The 13,152-nt window shown below is 47.2% G+C and overlaps 1 protein-coding gene and 2 long non-coding RNA genes across 3 annotated transcripts; all 3 read right to left on the bottom strand.

The window, feature by feature from the left end:
* Positions 1-1,240: 1,240 nt before the first annotated feature.
* LOC109787320 (zinc finger CCCH domain-containing protein 19) lies at positions 1,241-4,953 on the bottom strand. The gene is made up of 3 exons (XM_020345886.4): positions 4,618-4,953; positions 3,585-3,695; positions 1,241-3,322 (listed from the first exon to the last, which is right to left on the bottom strand). Exons 1-3 carry the CDS (start codon positions 4,732-4,734, stop codon positions 1,583-1,585), a joined length of 1,968 nt encoding a protein of 655 aa, XP_020201475.1. The 5' UTR covers positions 4,735-4,953; the 3' UTR covers positions 1,241-1,582.
* A 1,194-nt stretch (positions 4,954-6,147) lies between these two features.
* Positions 6,148-7,217, bottom strand: LOC141026336 (uncharacterized). The gene is made up of 2 exons (XR_012188299.1): positions 7,083-7,217; positions 6,148-6,771 (listed from the first exon to the last, which is right to left on the bottom strand). It is a non-coding gene; the product is annotated as an uncharacterized lncRNA (long non-coding RNA).
* Positions 7,218-11,074: 3,857 nt separating this feature from the next.
* On the bottom strand, positions 11,075-11,986 carry LOC109787321 (uncharacterized). The gene is made up of 2 exons (XR_002238506.3): positions 11,866-11,986; positions 11,075-11,774 (listed from the first exon to the last, which is right to left on the bottom strand). It is a non-coding gene; the product is annotated as an uncharacterized lncRNA (long non-coding RNA).
* Between the last annotated feature and the right edge of the window lie 1,166 nt (positions 11,987-13,152).

Genomic DNA, 13,152 nt, shown 5'->3' with positions numbered 1-13,152 from the left:
GTGAATAATAAACAGATAGCCAGGAGTAGGGTGGTTCTTTGCTTTGCTATTGCAATGTACCGTGATTTGTGAGCTCATAATTAACTCAAGTTAATGATACAGAAGACAAACCAAACTAGTATCTATATTACATGGCTGTCAGTTAACAACAAGCGGCGATTGAGAATCCATTGAGCACTGTTCTTTTCACTGACGAAGCTTGGGTATTCTTGTGCAATGCCATGGCTGATCTTTGCTCTCTGAGGACTGAAGCCATGGCTGATATTTGCTCTGTGAGGACTGAAGAAACTTGGGTATTCTTGTGCAATGGCATGGCTGAAACTTGGGTGCACCTCAGGTACTGAAACTGCATGCTCTGTTTCTTCAGTGCAGTTCAGTCCAAGTCATGTGAGCAAGCACAGTAGAGAAAGATCAGAGCACTCGCCCGCTGCCGGCAAAGGGAGGGGGAACATGTGATGTGGTGTGGTGTTATTATGACAGTGATGTTTGTATAAGCTGTGGAGAGTCACACACAATGTATCATTTTGATCCTTGGGGGACAGACATACTCATCAACAAGACTAAGTGGCCTTTATAGGTGAAAAGGGGAGTAAAAGAAAAGGCACCGCTTGTGCCATGTTTCCTAGAAAAATATGGTATCTGGTTCAGATTGAAATGTTCTTTTAATTTCATACAGCCTCAACTTAGGATGACCAGATATAAAAAAACAAATATTTTTCAAGAAAACGTATTGAAATACAAATACTGTAGCCAAACGGAGGCAATGGAAATGTATGTTCTACCATAACAAAAATATAGAATTGAATTGACCTGTGATCATCATCTTATGCACTGAAGAAATACAAAATAGTGGTACAATGTGTGATCTGTTTGTTCATAGCAAAATATTTAACAATTTGCCATTTCTGATTTTTGTTCCTCTGCCCAGGACCCTACATGTCAGCTTCATGAAATGCTACAAGCAAATGAGGACCAGGAAAATGTTCAGTTCTCTACAACACAAAGTAAAAACTCCTCCACTGAGACTATTGTCATCTGTTCCACTTCTGTTGGAAGGACAAAGTACCCTTGGTAGAAGCAGGGGTAAGGAGGAGTTGCAGATTATTACACTTGAGCAAAAGTTTTAGTAGTGTTTGTCTTGACAAACATTTTTTGAGAAAACATATCAACATACAAATATCGCAGCCAGGTGGAGGCAATGGAAATGTATGTTCTACCATAACAAAAATATAGAATTGAATTGACCTGTAACCATCTTATGCACTGAAGAAATACAAAATAGTGGTACAATGTGTGATCTGTTTGTTCATCATCAGTTAATAATAATGTTACAACAACACAAGTAGGAGACTGAACACACACATACACTAGAATACAACAACAGGCAGAAACAGAGGCCCTGCCCCAACTCCCCATGAGCTAACTTTATCCCCAATTTCATCTTTCTCCAGACTTTATTAGCCCAGCGAACTAAAAAGTATCTAGCGCGAAAAAATACGGATCAAGATTTTCGGAGGAGCGACCAGTAGCTCCTCCTCTTTGCTTCAATCTATGAGGGTGTGCACACCCTGCTTAAAGCACACTAAGAGATCAGCACGCCAACCTTGCGAGCGAAATCGTCGTCGTCCTCCAGATCATCATCGTCTTCGTACTCCTGGTAGTCGTTTTCTCCCTCGGCATTTGTGTCGTCAGCCGCCTCGTAGTCGTATTCTTCTTCTGCTGCTGTCTCCAGGTCTTCCTGCTGCCCCTCCTCTAGCTCTTCTTTGCCTACATCGGCTGCAGCTTCTGCAGTGTTGTCATCAGCAGGAGAAAGGCCATCGTCGTCGTACATCACATCATCTTCTGGGTGGAACTCTTCTTCTTCTACTTCATTTTCCTCGGTGCTTGCCTCGACTCTATCATTCTCGACGATTCTGGAATTGTTCAGGGACTGTTCCTCCTCACCTGCAACCTGTTCTTCCTGCATGCTGCCAGAGTCAGCAGAAGCTGCCTCTCTTTTCCTCTTCAAGATGACACTCAATGGCTTCGGGCCGTCGAAGGGAACAGGGTCTGGTGAGTCCCTCTTGGCAACTATCTCCGACGTCATACGGGCTGGTCGCGCAACACGGTCAGCATTCTTGACAGTGTTTTCTCCTGACCTGTAAGCAGCCTTCTTTGCTCTCAACTCTGCAAGGCTCTTTGGACCAGAAAAGTTCACCACCCCAGCATCCTCACCACTGCTTGCTTTTACCACTGAACTCTTCAGATTACCAGGGACCTCCTCATTCGATCTAGCCTTTAGCCTATCATGAAGCTTTGCTCGAAGGTCTGTTTGCTTTGGTGGAGACAACCTGTCTCTATGCCCTCTCTCTTTCTCTAGGTGTGGGTGTGGGCCAAGTCTGTCCAGTGATGCCTCCCCTGGAAGTTTTATCCGACCTTGCAACCGAGAGCGTGAGAGGCCGTCATGGGCAGCTCGCTCTTCCCCTCGACGATGATGATGGCTGCCGCGCTCATCCTCAGGATACCTTCTATCCTGCCTATCGGGGACCTGCGTCGATCTCGAATCATTCAGCCTTCTTTGCTTCAGTAGCCTGTGGCGCAAGTCTGAACTTTCTGCAGTCACAGGCATCGACTCTCTCTGCATAAGCCTTCTCTCTGACACCAACCTGTCGGATGAGCTTCTGTGTGATGACCTTTCTAGTTCATAGCCACCATGTGCTTGCCTTCGTATCCCACTGTTCTGCTCCCCACTGGCACGCCGGTAACTACTAGCGTGGCCTTCCTTGAACGACCGTTCAGCGTCGTCCTCGGCACTGCCGGCGACCACACTGGAACCAGCAGAAGGTTCCCTGACAAACTCACCCGTCTCCATAACATTCTCGGCAGACTCAGCTTGAACCGAGCGCTGAGGCTGGTAACTCTTTGCCGCGCCAGAAAGCACATAAGGGTTATTATTCTGATTCTGGTAAATTCCTGGCGAGTGATAAGCCCTGCTTGTCGGATTTTGCTTCTGAGCTGGTCTGCCATTCTGAGCACCGACTTTAAGCTCGCCATGTACAGCGGGAGTGGTACTCTGTTGGGGCGAATTGCTTGGTTTCGTCCACGAGTTGGAGTTCTTCAGCTGAAGATGAGGCTGCAAAGCAGGGTTTCCAGCAAACTGCGGCCCATGAGAGAATGTGCACAGGTTTCCTTTCGCACACATGCCTTTCTGGTAATAGTAACACGGGACAACTGGCTTTGCCGTGACATTGGATGGAAGGGCTTGAGCTGTCACAGGAACCTGCGGCGCAGATTGTTGAGGTGCCCGCGGAGTCGCCGATGCTCCGAGCAAGTCGTCCAGCGGCTGAAAAGAAAGTACACTCAATTATTAATTACTGTAGTCGTAGCTGCCCAGGTATTCGAGTAAATGGGTGGTATGGTTTTGTGTAGAGCAACTGTTGCGAGACACAAGAACAAGTCAATTAGACAAACTTTAATAGCTTACTATGTTGCTCTGTTTAACTGAAGAACTAAACCTGACTAGAACTGCAGTAGCTTGGAGTGAAAAAGAGAACAGAGGAGGTCATATTATTTTTTGATGAAATAAAAAACAGAGTAGGTCGTACCGGGTGCCTAAATGCACATTTAGCATTCGCGCAGTTGCCGTTGAACCAATACCAGCAGTCCCTGGGATTCACCCTGGCAGCGTCGCTGTGACGGTACTCGCACTCGCTTCCCTGTATTGAGGAAAAACAACATGTCAGCAGCGCAAATCATACAGCAGAAACGCGCACCAATAGCAATCAGGGCGACACCAACTCGAGATTATTTACACTCCTCAAAGTTAAAAAAAAAAAACAGCAAGGCATTTCAGTTCACGGCGTTGCTACTCAATGCTTGACATACTAATGTAACCAAAAGATGAAAGCAATGGTAACCCTGTTGTGCCGCTTGCTTGCGCCGTTTTGCAGTAATTAACTGACACATCGGAAAATTTGAGCAGGATGCGAGCTATAAACGGAAGCGGGTTTGAGATGGAGAGGTGCGAAAAGTAAAGTGGAGAAGCGACTAGTCTGTTGGTGATAATATAGCTGCAGTGATGTGATGCTCATAATAGAGCCCTAATTTTTGGTATCCATTTGGGAAGACCACACGCGCGTGCGTTAACCTAGCTTATCTAGTTTGGTGGAGCAGGGGCATGGTAGGTCTGTATCTCTGAAGTCTGATGCATCAATCAACTATTGGCGGCAGCAGCAGCAAATTCAAGGGGCTGACAGAATCAGCTCGTGTTAAACCAACAGATCTCGGCTGAAACCGCCGGGTTTTCCTGCACCGAGCTGAGCTGAGCGGAGCGGAGCTCGCCCGCCCGCCCGCTCGCCGGAAGCCAAAACCAAATCGCATGGGCGGGCAGAGCTGGAATCTTGGAGGGGGCGGGCGAGGAGAGGAGAGGATAAGGAGAGCCCCGGCCCAGATCGAAACCTAATGAGCAGCTGCCGCCGGCCTCTTGGCGGCGCGAGAGCTCCGGGAGAGAGGCCGAATCCACTCGGCGTCCCGGCGGCGCGGCGAATTATCCGCCCATCTATCCTATGGAGGGAGCGGACCGGAGCGGCCGGAACGAACGAGTGGACGGGAGAGGCGGGAGGGGAGGGGGGCCGGTACCTTGTTGCAGGTCAACGGGGAGGCGAGGTAGTAGATGCAGTCGGTGCCCCGGCGGCGCCGCAGCTCCTCCTCGTCGGCCGGCGCGTGCGTCGGCTGGGCGGCGGCGGCGGAATCCATTGCCGCGGGCGAGGTGGAGCTGCCGGGTCGAGGGCAGAAGCAAAGGGATGGACCTGGACCTGGACCTGGACCTGGATTTATTATTACCACCCCAACCAAGGTGAGAGCTCACTGGCTCTGGCTGTCTGTGCGCGCGTGAGTGAGTGAGACTGACTGATACGGAGCCTTGGATTGGGTCGAACCGAATGAAGGGAGGATCTGACTGACTGACTCACTCACTCACCCCTCTCTTTCCGCGCCGCAGCTGGTAGCAAAGGCACTGCCATTTTCGGGCATCACCATTTCTTTTGCATGTCACGTCACCCCTACAAATGCTAAAAATGCAAGCTTCGTTTCCCTCCGTCCCGAAATGCTTGTCGAAGAAATGGACACCGACCAGCATTCCCGGGCGGAGAGAGTACAACGGAAAGCGCCAAAGGGTCGGAGCCTCGGGACAAGCAATGCCGTCACACGCTTCAGGCCCCAGGCTTGATCCCTCTCCTATAGTCGCCCGGCGACAAAAAAGGTACAAGCGCCCTCCCTCCCTCCAGCCATCGCGCCGATCCGCATCGCGCCAGCCCTAGACATGATCCACACATAAAACTCATGAAAATATAAGGATCTACAAATCTATACATATGATTTGACTCACTCGCTCTTTCCTTATTGTAGCAGGCAGCAGAGGCAACTGGTAGCCACTTTTGGGCACTACCAATAGAGAAACTCCTACCAATACCATGATGTGGCCGTTTCTTTTGTACGTGACTTCACTCCTAAAAATGGTTCTTTTTCCTTTTGTAGAAGCACCGAGCACCGCGGAGAGCACGGAAGGGTCGGAGTCGTGGAGCTTCGGGACAAACAAAGTCGTCAGGCCCGAGGTTTGATCCCCTATGGTCGCCCGACAAAAAGGGTACAAGTGCCCTCCTAGCCGTCGCACCGATTGGTCTGCGCCATGTCGTGTATGAAATTTGTCCTTCTACGAAAAGACTTGGGCAAATTTAATCCCTGTTTAAATAGTCATGGTGTTGCAATTCCGTGTTTTAAGAGTCGTGTAAATTAAACTTTTGAGCGTGTGGTGAGAAGTTGACCAATATTTGTAGAAATGGATTAAGTGACCAATATTTGCTACCTTTTTTTTTTGCTTCCTCTAGCTTTGTTGGGGACCACGTGAAGGCCACTGTTGAACCCATTTATTTATTTATTTATAAAAATATCACATGGACTCTAGCATCCAGCTCATTCTACACCACACATGTATATATGTATAATCATGTGCGGTAGCTTGTTAATCATCATGACTCTATTTCTATTTCTACATGCACCATTCCGACATCGCAGCAATCATGCAAAAAAAGGAGATTATATTATGTATGTTCTGAATATCGCGAACTTGTTATCGCTCTTCCGAACCACCACAAAATATGTATTTCTATATTTATTTATTCTTGTAAAAGTAGATCTTTATTGTAAAGGTTCACATGAAGTACAAAGCACCCCAAACATAATAAACATTACATGAAGGTAGCTGGCCCACGAACGACCACTGTCCACACCGGAGCGGGCCCGATCTTGTCGATGACAACTGAGAAGTCTTTATGCACACGCCCCTAATGACATGTGCCCGCTCTGAAGCCGCAGTCATCGCCGTTGAAGCCCATGAACCCGACACCAAATCTCGCCGTCGCACACGCACGACAAGAATACCCTAACCTCACCGCCCCGAGGAGCTGGCAAGAATCTACGCCGGACAACCACGAAGTTGAGGAGCCCGGGAGACCGTAACCGCAACCACAAGGACCACACATACACGGTGGTTCATAACAGAAATAGAAAGTGAAAGTACGTAGTATTTATTGTAATACGTAGTATTCTCTTTGCTGCTGCTATACGGTAGGCTCAGTGAGCATGACTTGCAGCAAAGTGTGGCGCATGGCCATGGGCATCATGCCCCATGTTTCCTCCCGCACACGTGCCTTTCTTGAAGTAGAGGCATGGAGCACCTGCCTTGGCCTTGCCATCGGCCGCCGATTGCTGAGGAGATTGCTCATCCACGGCCTGCTGAAAAGAAAAGAAAAGTAGGCTCACTTGTTAATCATACTGCTCCTTCGATTCATAATAAGTGTCGTTGTTTTGAACTGAGGTTAAACTATCTTTGTTAAAAACTGCGACGTGCATAGTAATTCCTCTATAAGGAAATATAAGAGTGTTTAGATCACTACACACTCCTCTACTTTTTTTGGTAGGGAGTACTAATCATAGGGAGCTAGCTTTTAACAGAGAGAGCTGGTTTGATTAAATCAGCTTTTGTCGGTTTATCAAACAAACCATCTGGATTGAGTTATGGATCAACGGGAGGCGAGGCGAGGTACCTTGTTGAGGTCGGTGCTCCGGCGGTCATCACCGGCCGGCGCCTGGAAATCCATCGCCTATTAGCTCTGCTCAGCTCAGCTCCTCCTCCTCCTCCTCGAGCTCTCCAACAATTTATAGCTGGAAAGCTCTTCTCCGATGCGTGCCGCGTGCCGCGTGTCCGTGTAGGCCCGCTCCACCCTTATCTCTTCTTATTCCTTCCACACGCGTCTTTTTCATTTTTTTTGTCTTTGTTTCGTCTTTCGTTTTCCTCTTTCCACGCACATCTATAATTGGAAAACAACTGCAAACATTTTTTTATAAACATATATCACATGATAGCCACTGTTGAACACATATATTTTCTTGAAAAACATATATCACATGAAAGCTAGCGTCAAGCTCATTCTGCACCGCATGCATGTACTCTCTGTGCATCAAAATATAAGACGTTTTTTAGGCTACTTTTGCCTTTAAAACATCTTATATTTTGGTACAGAGGTAGTGTATATATGTATAATCATGTGCATGTAGTAGGTTGTTACTCATCATGAGATGCCAATATACGCATACCATACACTCGATTCAATTTCTACATACACCATGCCGCCGACATCACAGCAATGATGCACAAAACAAACAAGTTAATCCAACACATAAAACAAATGAGAAACAATTAAGTAGGAAAAGGTAGATAAAGGGTCCAACACATGTAGTTCCTCTGCATTTGGGATTATCATCATAATATCACAAGGCAAAGATAACCAACAAGATTTACACATTCAGCTCCATCCAAAATAAGGTAAACAAAAAATCTTGCCAACGGTACTATACACTGAGCTCAGCTAGAGTCTACAGCTAACAACCATATATCATCAACTCTGTAGCATAAATACAGGTATTCAAAACTGAGTTTTGCCCCGTTCAGGGCTCATCTCATCTCATCGACGGCAGTTTTAACAGCTATGGTGATCCTCCTCGTGCATTGCTGATTCGGTGCGGTCCGGCCCGGACATGCAGTCGTTCTCCCAGTCGCATTGCTCATGCATAGACAGGAATGCACCTCATCAGCCCTCTCAGGTGAACTAACCATCGTCTTTAGATCCTATACATGTACAAGCCACATTGAGTTGACAAACAACAACAGCATGATCCTGGGCTGCAATGCCCGTGCACCAGCCAGCGCGTCTACTACCCGATGTTGGCCACGAACGACACCAGGCGCTTGTGGCCCCGCTTGCAGCCGAGGGCGCAGGTATCAAGGACGAGCCCGAGCGGCAGCCGGGTGTTCTGCAGCGCCACGTCCCATGTGACCAGCCCTCTGTCCACGGGGGCGGCGTTCCCAAAGCATATTAAAATGTTGACATTGGCTACTAAAGGCAATGAGGCAAGTCAATCAAGTGTCAAATCTTGAGATAAGAAGCTGAGAGTGCACAAGGTAAAACAAGAATTGCCATTGCTTCAAACAAAATCACAGCCGAGGTGCCCACTTGGCTTATCGTATTGGCAAAGAAGAAGTTGCAAAAGTTTAGTGCAGAAGAACTTGAAAAGAGGAACATGGCATGGGTTCCCAAAGAAAGTACTCTAAACAAGAATAATGTGCAAGCCTCCATTGCAAAAAGTGCGGCAAAAGTGAAGAAGGAAAATAGTGAAACTGTGAACAAACAAGCCAAAGGTTTGCAGATGAAAATCTTTGGTCGAAACATTATCCATATTCTTCAGTTATGCCACTGATGCCGATGCCATGGAATTCAAGCCCAGGTATGATTGGTTACCCTCCGTGGGTTTATTTCGAACCATGGATGCAGTATAATTTCCTGCATCATGCAAGGGTATTACCACATCATCATACGTTCGATTAGCTGCACTTTTGTTGCTAATGGGTGATACACAATTATCATCCTAAGAGTATAGATGGCCAATATATACTTATCGACCTAAGCACACGCAAAATGGTCAATGGAGTGTTGGCATCGTGCTTAGAACAAACTCCGTGCAAGTTATTTTTCGGCACACAAGTTTTGCAGAAAAACAGGGGGCATGTGTTGACACTTTGAAGTGGCACACTCGTAAAGAGGAGCTTGAAGTTATATCAAGATGAAGTCAACATTATGGTTGTAAGTCACCATTGGCCTGGATTGGATTGGGTCGAACCGAATGAACTGAGGATCTGACTGACTAACTCCTCTCTTTCCACGTCGCAGCAGGTAGCAAAGGCACTGCCATTTCTGGACATCACCATTTCTTTGGCATGTGACGTCACCCCTACAAAAATGTATGCAACCTTCTTTTCTAGAAACACTCCGTCCGTCCGGAAACACTTGTCAGGGAAATAGGAGTACAACGGAAGGCACCCAAGTGCCGGAGCCTCGGGACAAGCAATGCCATCACACGCGTCAGGCCCGAGGCTTGATCCCTCTCCTATAGCCGCCCGGCGACAAAAAAGGGTACAACCGCCCTCCCTCCCTCCCAGCCATCGTGCCGGTCATCACCGGTTCCCGCGTCGAATGGATTTCTCTTCCCGCCGGCCGTTCCTCCACGCCACGTTGCGTTTGAAAAAAATGTTTCCTTTTTTAGAGACACCGACCACGACGCAAAGCAGCGCGGGGGGGGGGGGGGGGGGGGGGGGGGGTCGGAGTCGTGCAGCATCGGGCCAGACAAACAGGGTCCACGCGTCAAACCCGAGGTTTGGTCCCTCCCCCCACCCCCACCCTATGGCCGGCCAACAAAAAGGGTAGTACAAGCACCCTCCTGCCGTCGCACCAATCGTCGGTTTTGACGCCACTCGCTTCGAACAGACGTAAGAGAGATTCACCGATACATGGTGAAATGGAACAAGTGTGCATCTTTTTCTTGGCATTTCTAGCCTGCAACACTGAAAGCACATCGATCGTGCTATGTAAACAAAATAAGTGTTTTTTTTTTGCATATTTGCACGGTGATATGATACACGTATAAAACTCAAGAAAAATATAAGGATTTACAAATCTATACATATGGTTTCCAATTTTATATTAATCTAAATGATTGAAATGATACCCATGGTGAAAACCTAAAGTTTGACTCACTCGCTCTTTCCTTATTGTAGCAGGCAGCAAAGGCAACTGGTAGCCACTATTGGGCACTACCAATAGAGAAACTCTTGCCACTATCATCTCCGTGCTTTAAGAATTGTGTAAATTAAACTTTTGAGCGTGTGGTGAGAAGTTGACCAATATTTATAGAAAAATGGAATAAGTGACTGGATCATTTTCTTAGCAATTTTAACCTCCGACGATAAAAGCACATTGAGTCTTCTCTCTTCCTTCCTTTTTTATCATACTTCCTCCATGTCAAAAATTGGTGGCATTTCGCACATTGGCACGACTGTTCAAGATTGTTGCAACTTGAGCACTGATTTCTGTTGCTATTGTACATACGGTTTCCAAATTTTTAATCTAAAGTGAAGGCATGCAGAGAATGTCATTATTATTTTGTGATATGGACAGAGTAGGATAATGTATATTAGAAAAATGCAAACATGGTGCGCTACTTTTTTTTTTGCTTCATGTAGCTTTGTTGGGGACCACATGAAGGCCACTGTTGAACACATTCATTTATTTATAAAAATATCACATGGACGCTAGCATCAAGCTCATTCTACACCACACATGTACGTATATATGTATAATCATGTGCGGTAGCTTGTTAATCATCATGGGATGCCATCACACAATACACTCGATTCTTCTATTTCTATTTCTACTTGCGCCATGCCGACAACGCAGCAATCATGCACAAAAAAGGGACTATACGTGTATGTTCTGAATATTGTGAACTTATTGTCGCTCTTCCAGACCGCCACAAAATATGTATTTATATTTTTAATCTTGTAGAAAATAGATCTGATCAATTTCTTAGGTGGGTCTCAACTCGGATTGAGACCTTCGTATTTGCCGGTGAATAGAGTACTGCCTTTGAGGGGTAGGGGTTGTAGGGAAAGAACCAACCTTTTGTACGTAGCAAAACATATCACTTAGTAACTAAATTATCTTTATTATAAAGGCTCGCCAGAAGTACAAAGCACCCCAAACATAATAAAATATTACATCAAGGTCCATGGACCACCGAACGACCACTGTTCATACCGGAGCACAGTTGGCCCGATCTTGTTGATGACTGGCAGGAAGTCTTCGTGCATATGAGATGCAGTCGTCGCCATCGAAGCCCTTGAACCAGACACCAAATAATCTCGCCAACGTATACACACACGACAAGAAACCCCTAACCTCGCCGCTCCAAGAAGGAGCCGGCAGGAATCTACGCAGCACGAGCGACGAGCTCGAGGAGCCCGCAAGACCGACCGTGACCGCAATCACAAGGACCACACACAGAGTGGGTCATTATTTATTACAATCTTTTTACTGTATATACGGCCATATGGGGCGGCCTTAGATAGATACTAGCAGCAAGCAGCGGAAGAGAAGAAGACATGACGGAGCAGAAATACGTAGAAAGTACGTAGTACTGGTATTGCGGCAATACATAGTATTGTCTCTGCTGCTGGCTGCTGCTATACGGTACGCTCAGTGAGCATGGCTTGCGGCAAGGTGGGGCGCGTGGCCATGGGCGTCATGCCGCATGCTTCCCTCCGCGCACGTGCCTTTCTTGAGGTAGACGCACGGAGCACCTGCCTGCTTGCTGGCCGCCGATTGTCGAGATTGCTCGTCCACAGCCTGCTCAAAAGAAAAGAAAAAAAAAAGAGGAAATGAGGGCATGGTTAGCACAAGAATTGAGTTTTAGAAGATCAACGGGGAGGCGAGGTACCTTGTTGAGGTCGGTGCTCCGGCGGTTGTCGCCGGCCGGCGCCTGGGAATCCATCGCCTATTAGCTCAGCTGCTCCTCCTCCTCGAGCTCTTCGGGGTAGGGTGTGTAGAAGCGTAGTGAGGGAGCAACCTCAATTTATAGCTGGAAAGCTCTTCTCCGACGCGTGCCACGCGTCCGTGTGGGCCCGCTCCTCCCTCATCTCTTCCTTCCTTCCTTCCGCACGTGTCTCTTTCTTTTTCCTTCTTCCACACACGTCTATTTCAAACAATTGAGACGTCGCATTTTTTAAAGGAAATTTGTTACTCCCTCTGTAAATTAATATAGGAGCGTTTAGATCATTATTTTAGTTTACAGAGGGAGTACTATCTACCGACTAATCCCGTAAACCCCCTCTCTCGCATGCCACATGCCCGCTGTGGCCCCACACATCGCTACCACGAGGAGGAGGATGTGAGGCGCTACAATGCCGGAAGGATCAATCGGTTGGTGATGGAGAGATCAGACGGTGGGCGAGCCGGCTGATTTCTACGCCAAATCAGTCACTTGACGCCTTAGCGTCCGTCATTCTGGAATTGTGTGAATCAAGCATGTGCGTCTGATGAGAAATAGAAAAAAAAAGTTTGTTTAAGTGCCTGGATCTCTTTCTTGGCATTTCTAGCATCCGACGGTAAATAGCAAATTGAGCATCTTCTCTCTTTTTTTTTGTCAGACTCCTTCCATGTGAAAAATAAGTAGGGTCTTGCACATTCACATGGTGTTCAAGATTGTAACTTGACGTATTATGGTATACGCGTCCGTGTGGGCCCGCTCCTCCCTTTCCCCTCTTTCCGCACGCGTCTCTTTCTTTTTCCTTCTTCCACACACGTCTACTTCAAACAATTGTTTTTTTGAATATCAGTACAGACACAAGCGCTCATATACACGCGCATACACTCACCCCTATGAACGCACACACGCACACCCTACCCCTATGAGCGCCTCCGAAAGACTGAGCCAGCATATCATCTTGAAATTTACGAAGTCACCGTAAGCGCCTCATCGTCGACGGGAACGTCTCCTCCCACTGAATGCGCATCGCCGGAAATCCTGAAATAAATCCAGGAATAAATGCGAGCACCAGGATTTGAACCCTGATGAGTTGGGGATATCACAGTCCCTCTAACCATCCAACCACAGGTTGGTTCGCGTCTACCTCAAACAATTAAGATATCGCATCTTTGGAAGGAAAATGGTTACTATCTACCGACTGATTTTGGCTTCCCGTAAGCCCCCTCTCTCGCATGCCAT

The sequence above is a fragment of the Aegilops tauschii genome, chromosome 6 (genome assembly GCF_002575655.3).
Source record: "Aegilops tauschii subsp. strangulata cultivar AL8/78 chromosome 6, Aet v6.0, whole genome shotgun sequence".
In the NCBI taxonomy this organism is placed as follows: Eukaryota; Viridiplantae; Streptophyta; class Magnoliopsida; order Poales; family Poaceae; genus Aegilops; species Aegilops tauschii.
Note: the sequence above shows the minus strand (reverse complement) of the source record. Positions and strands in the feature narration are given on the sequence as shown.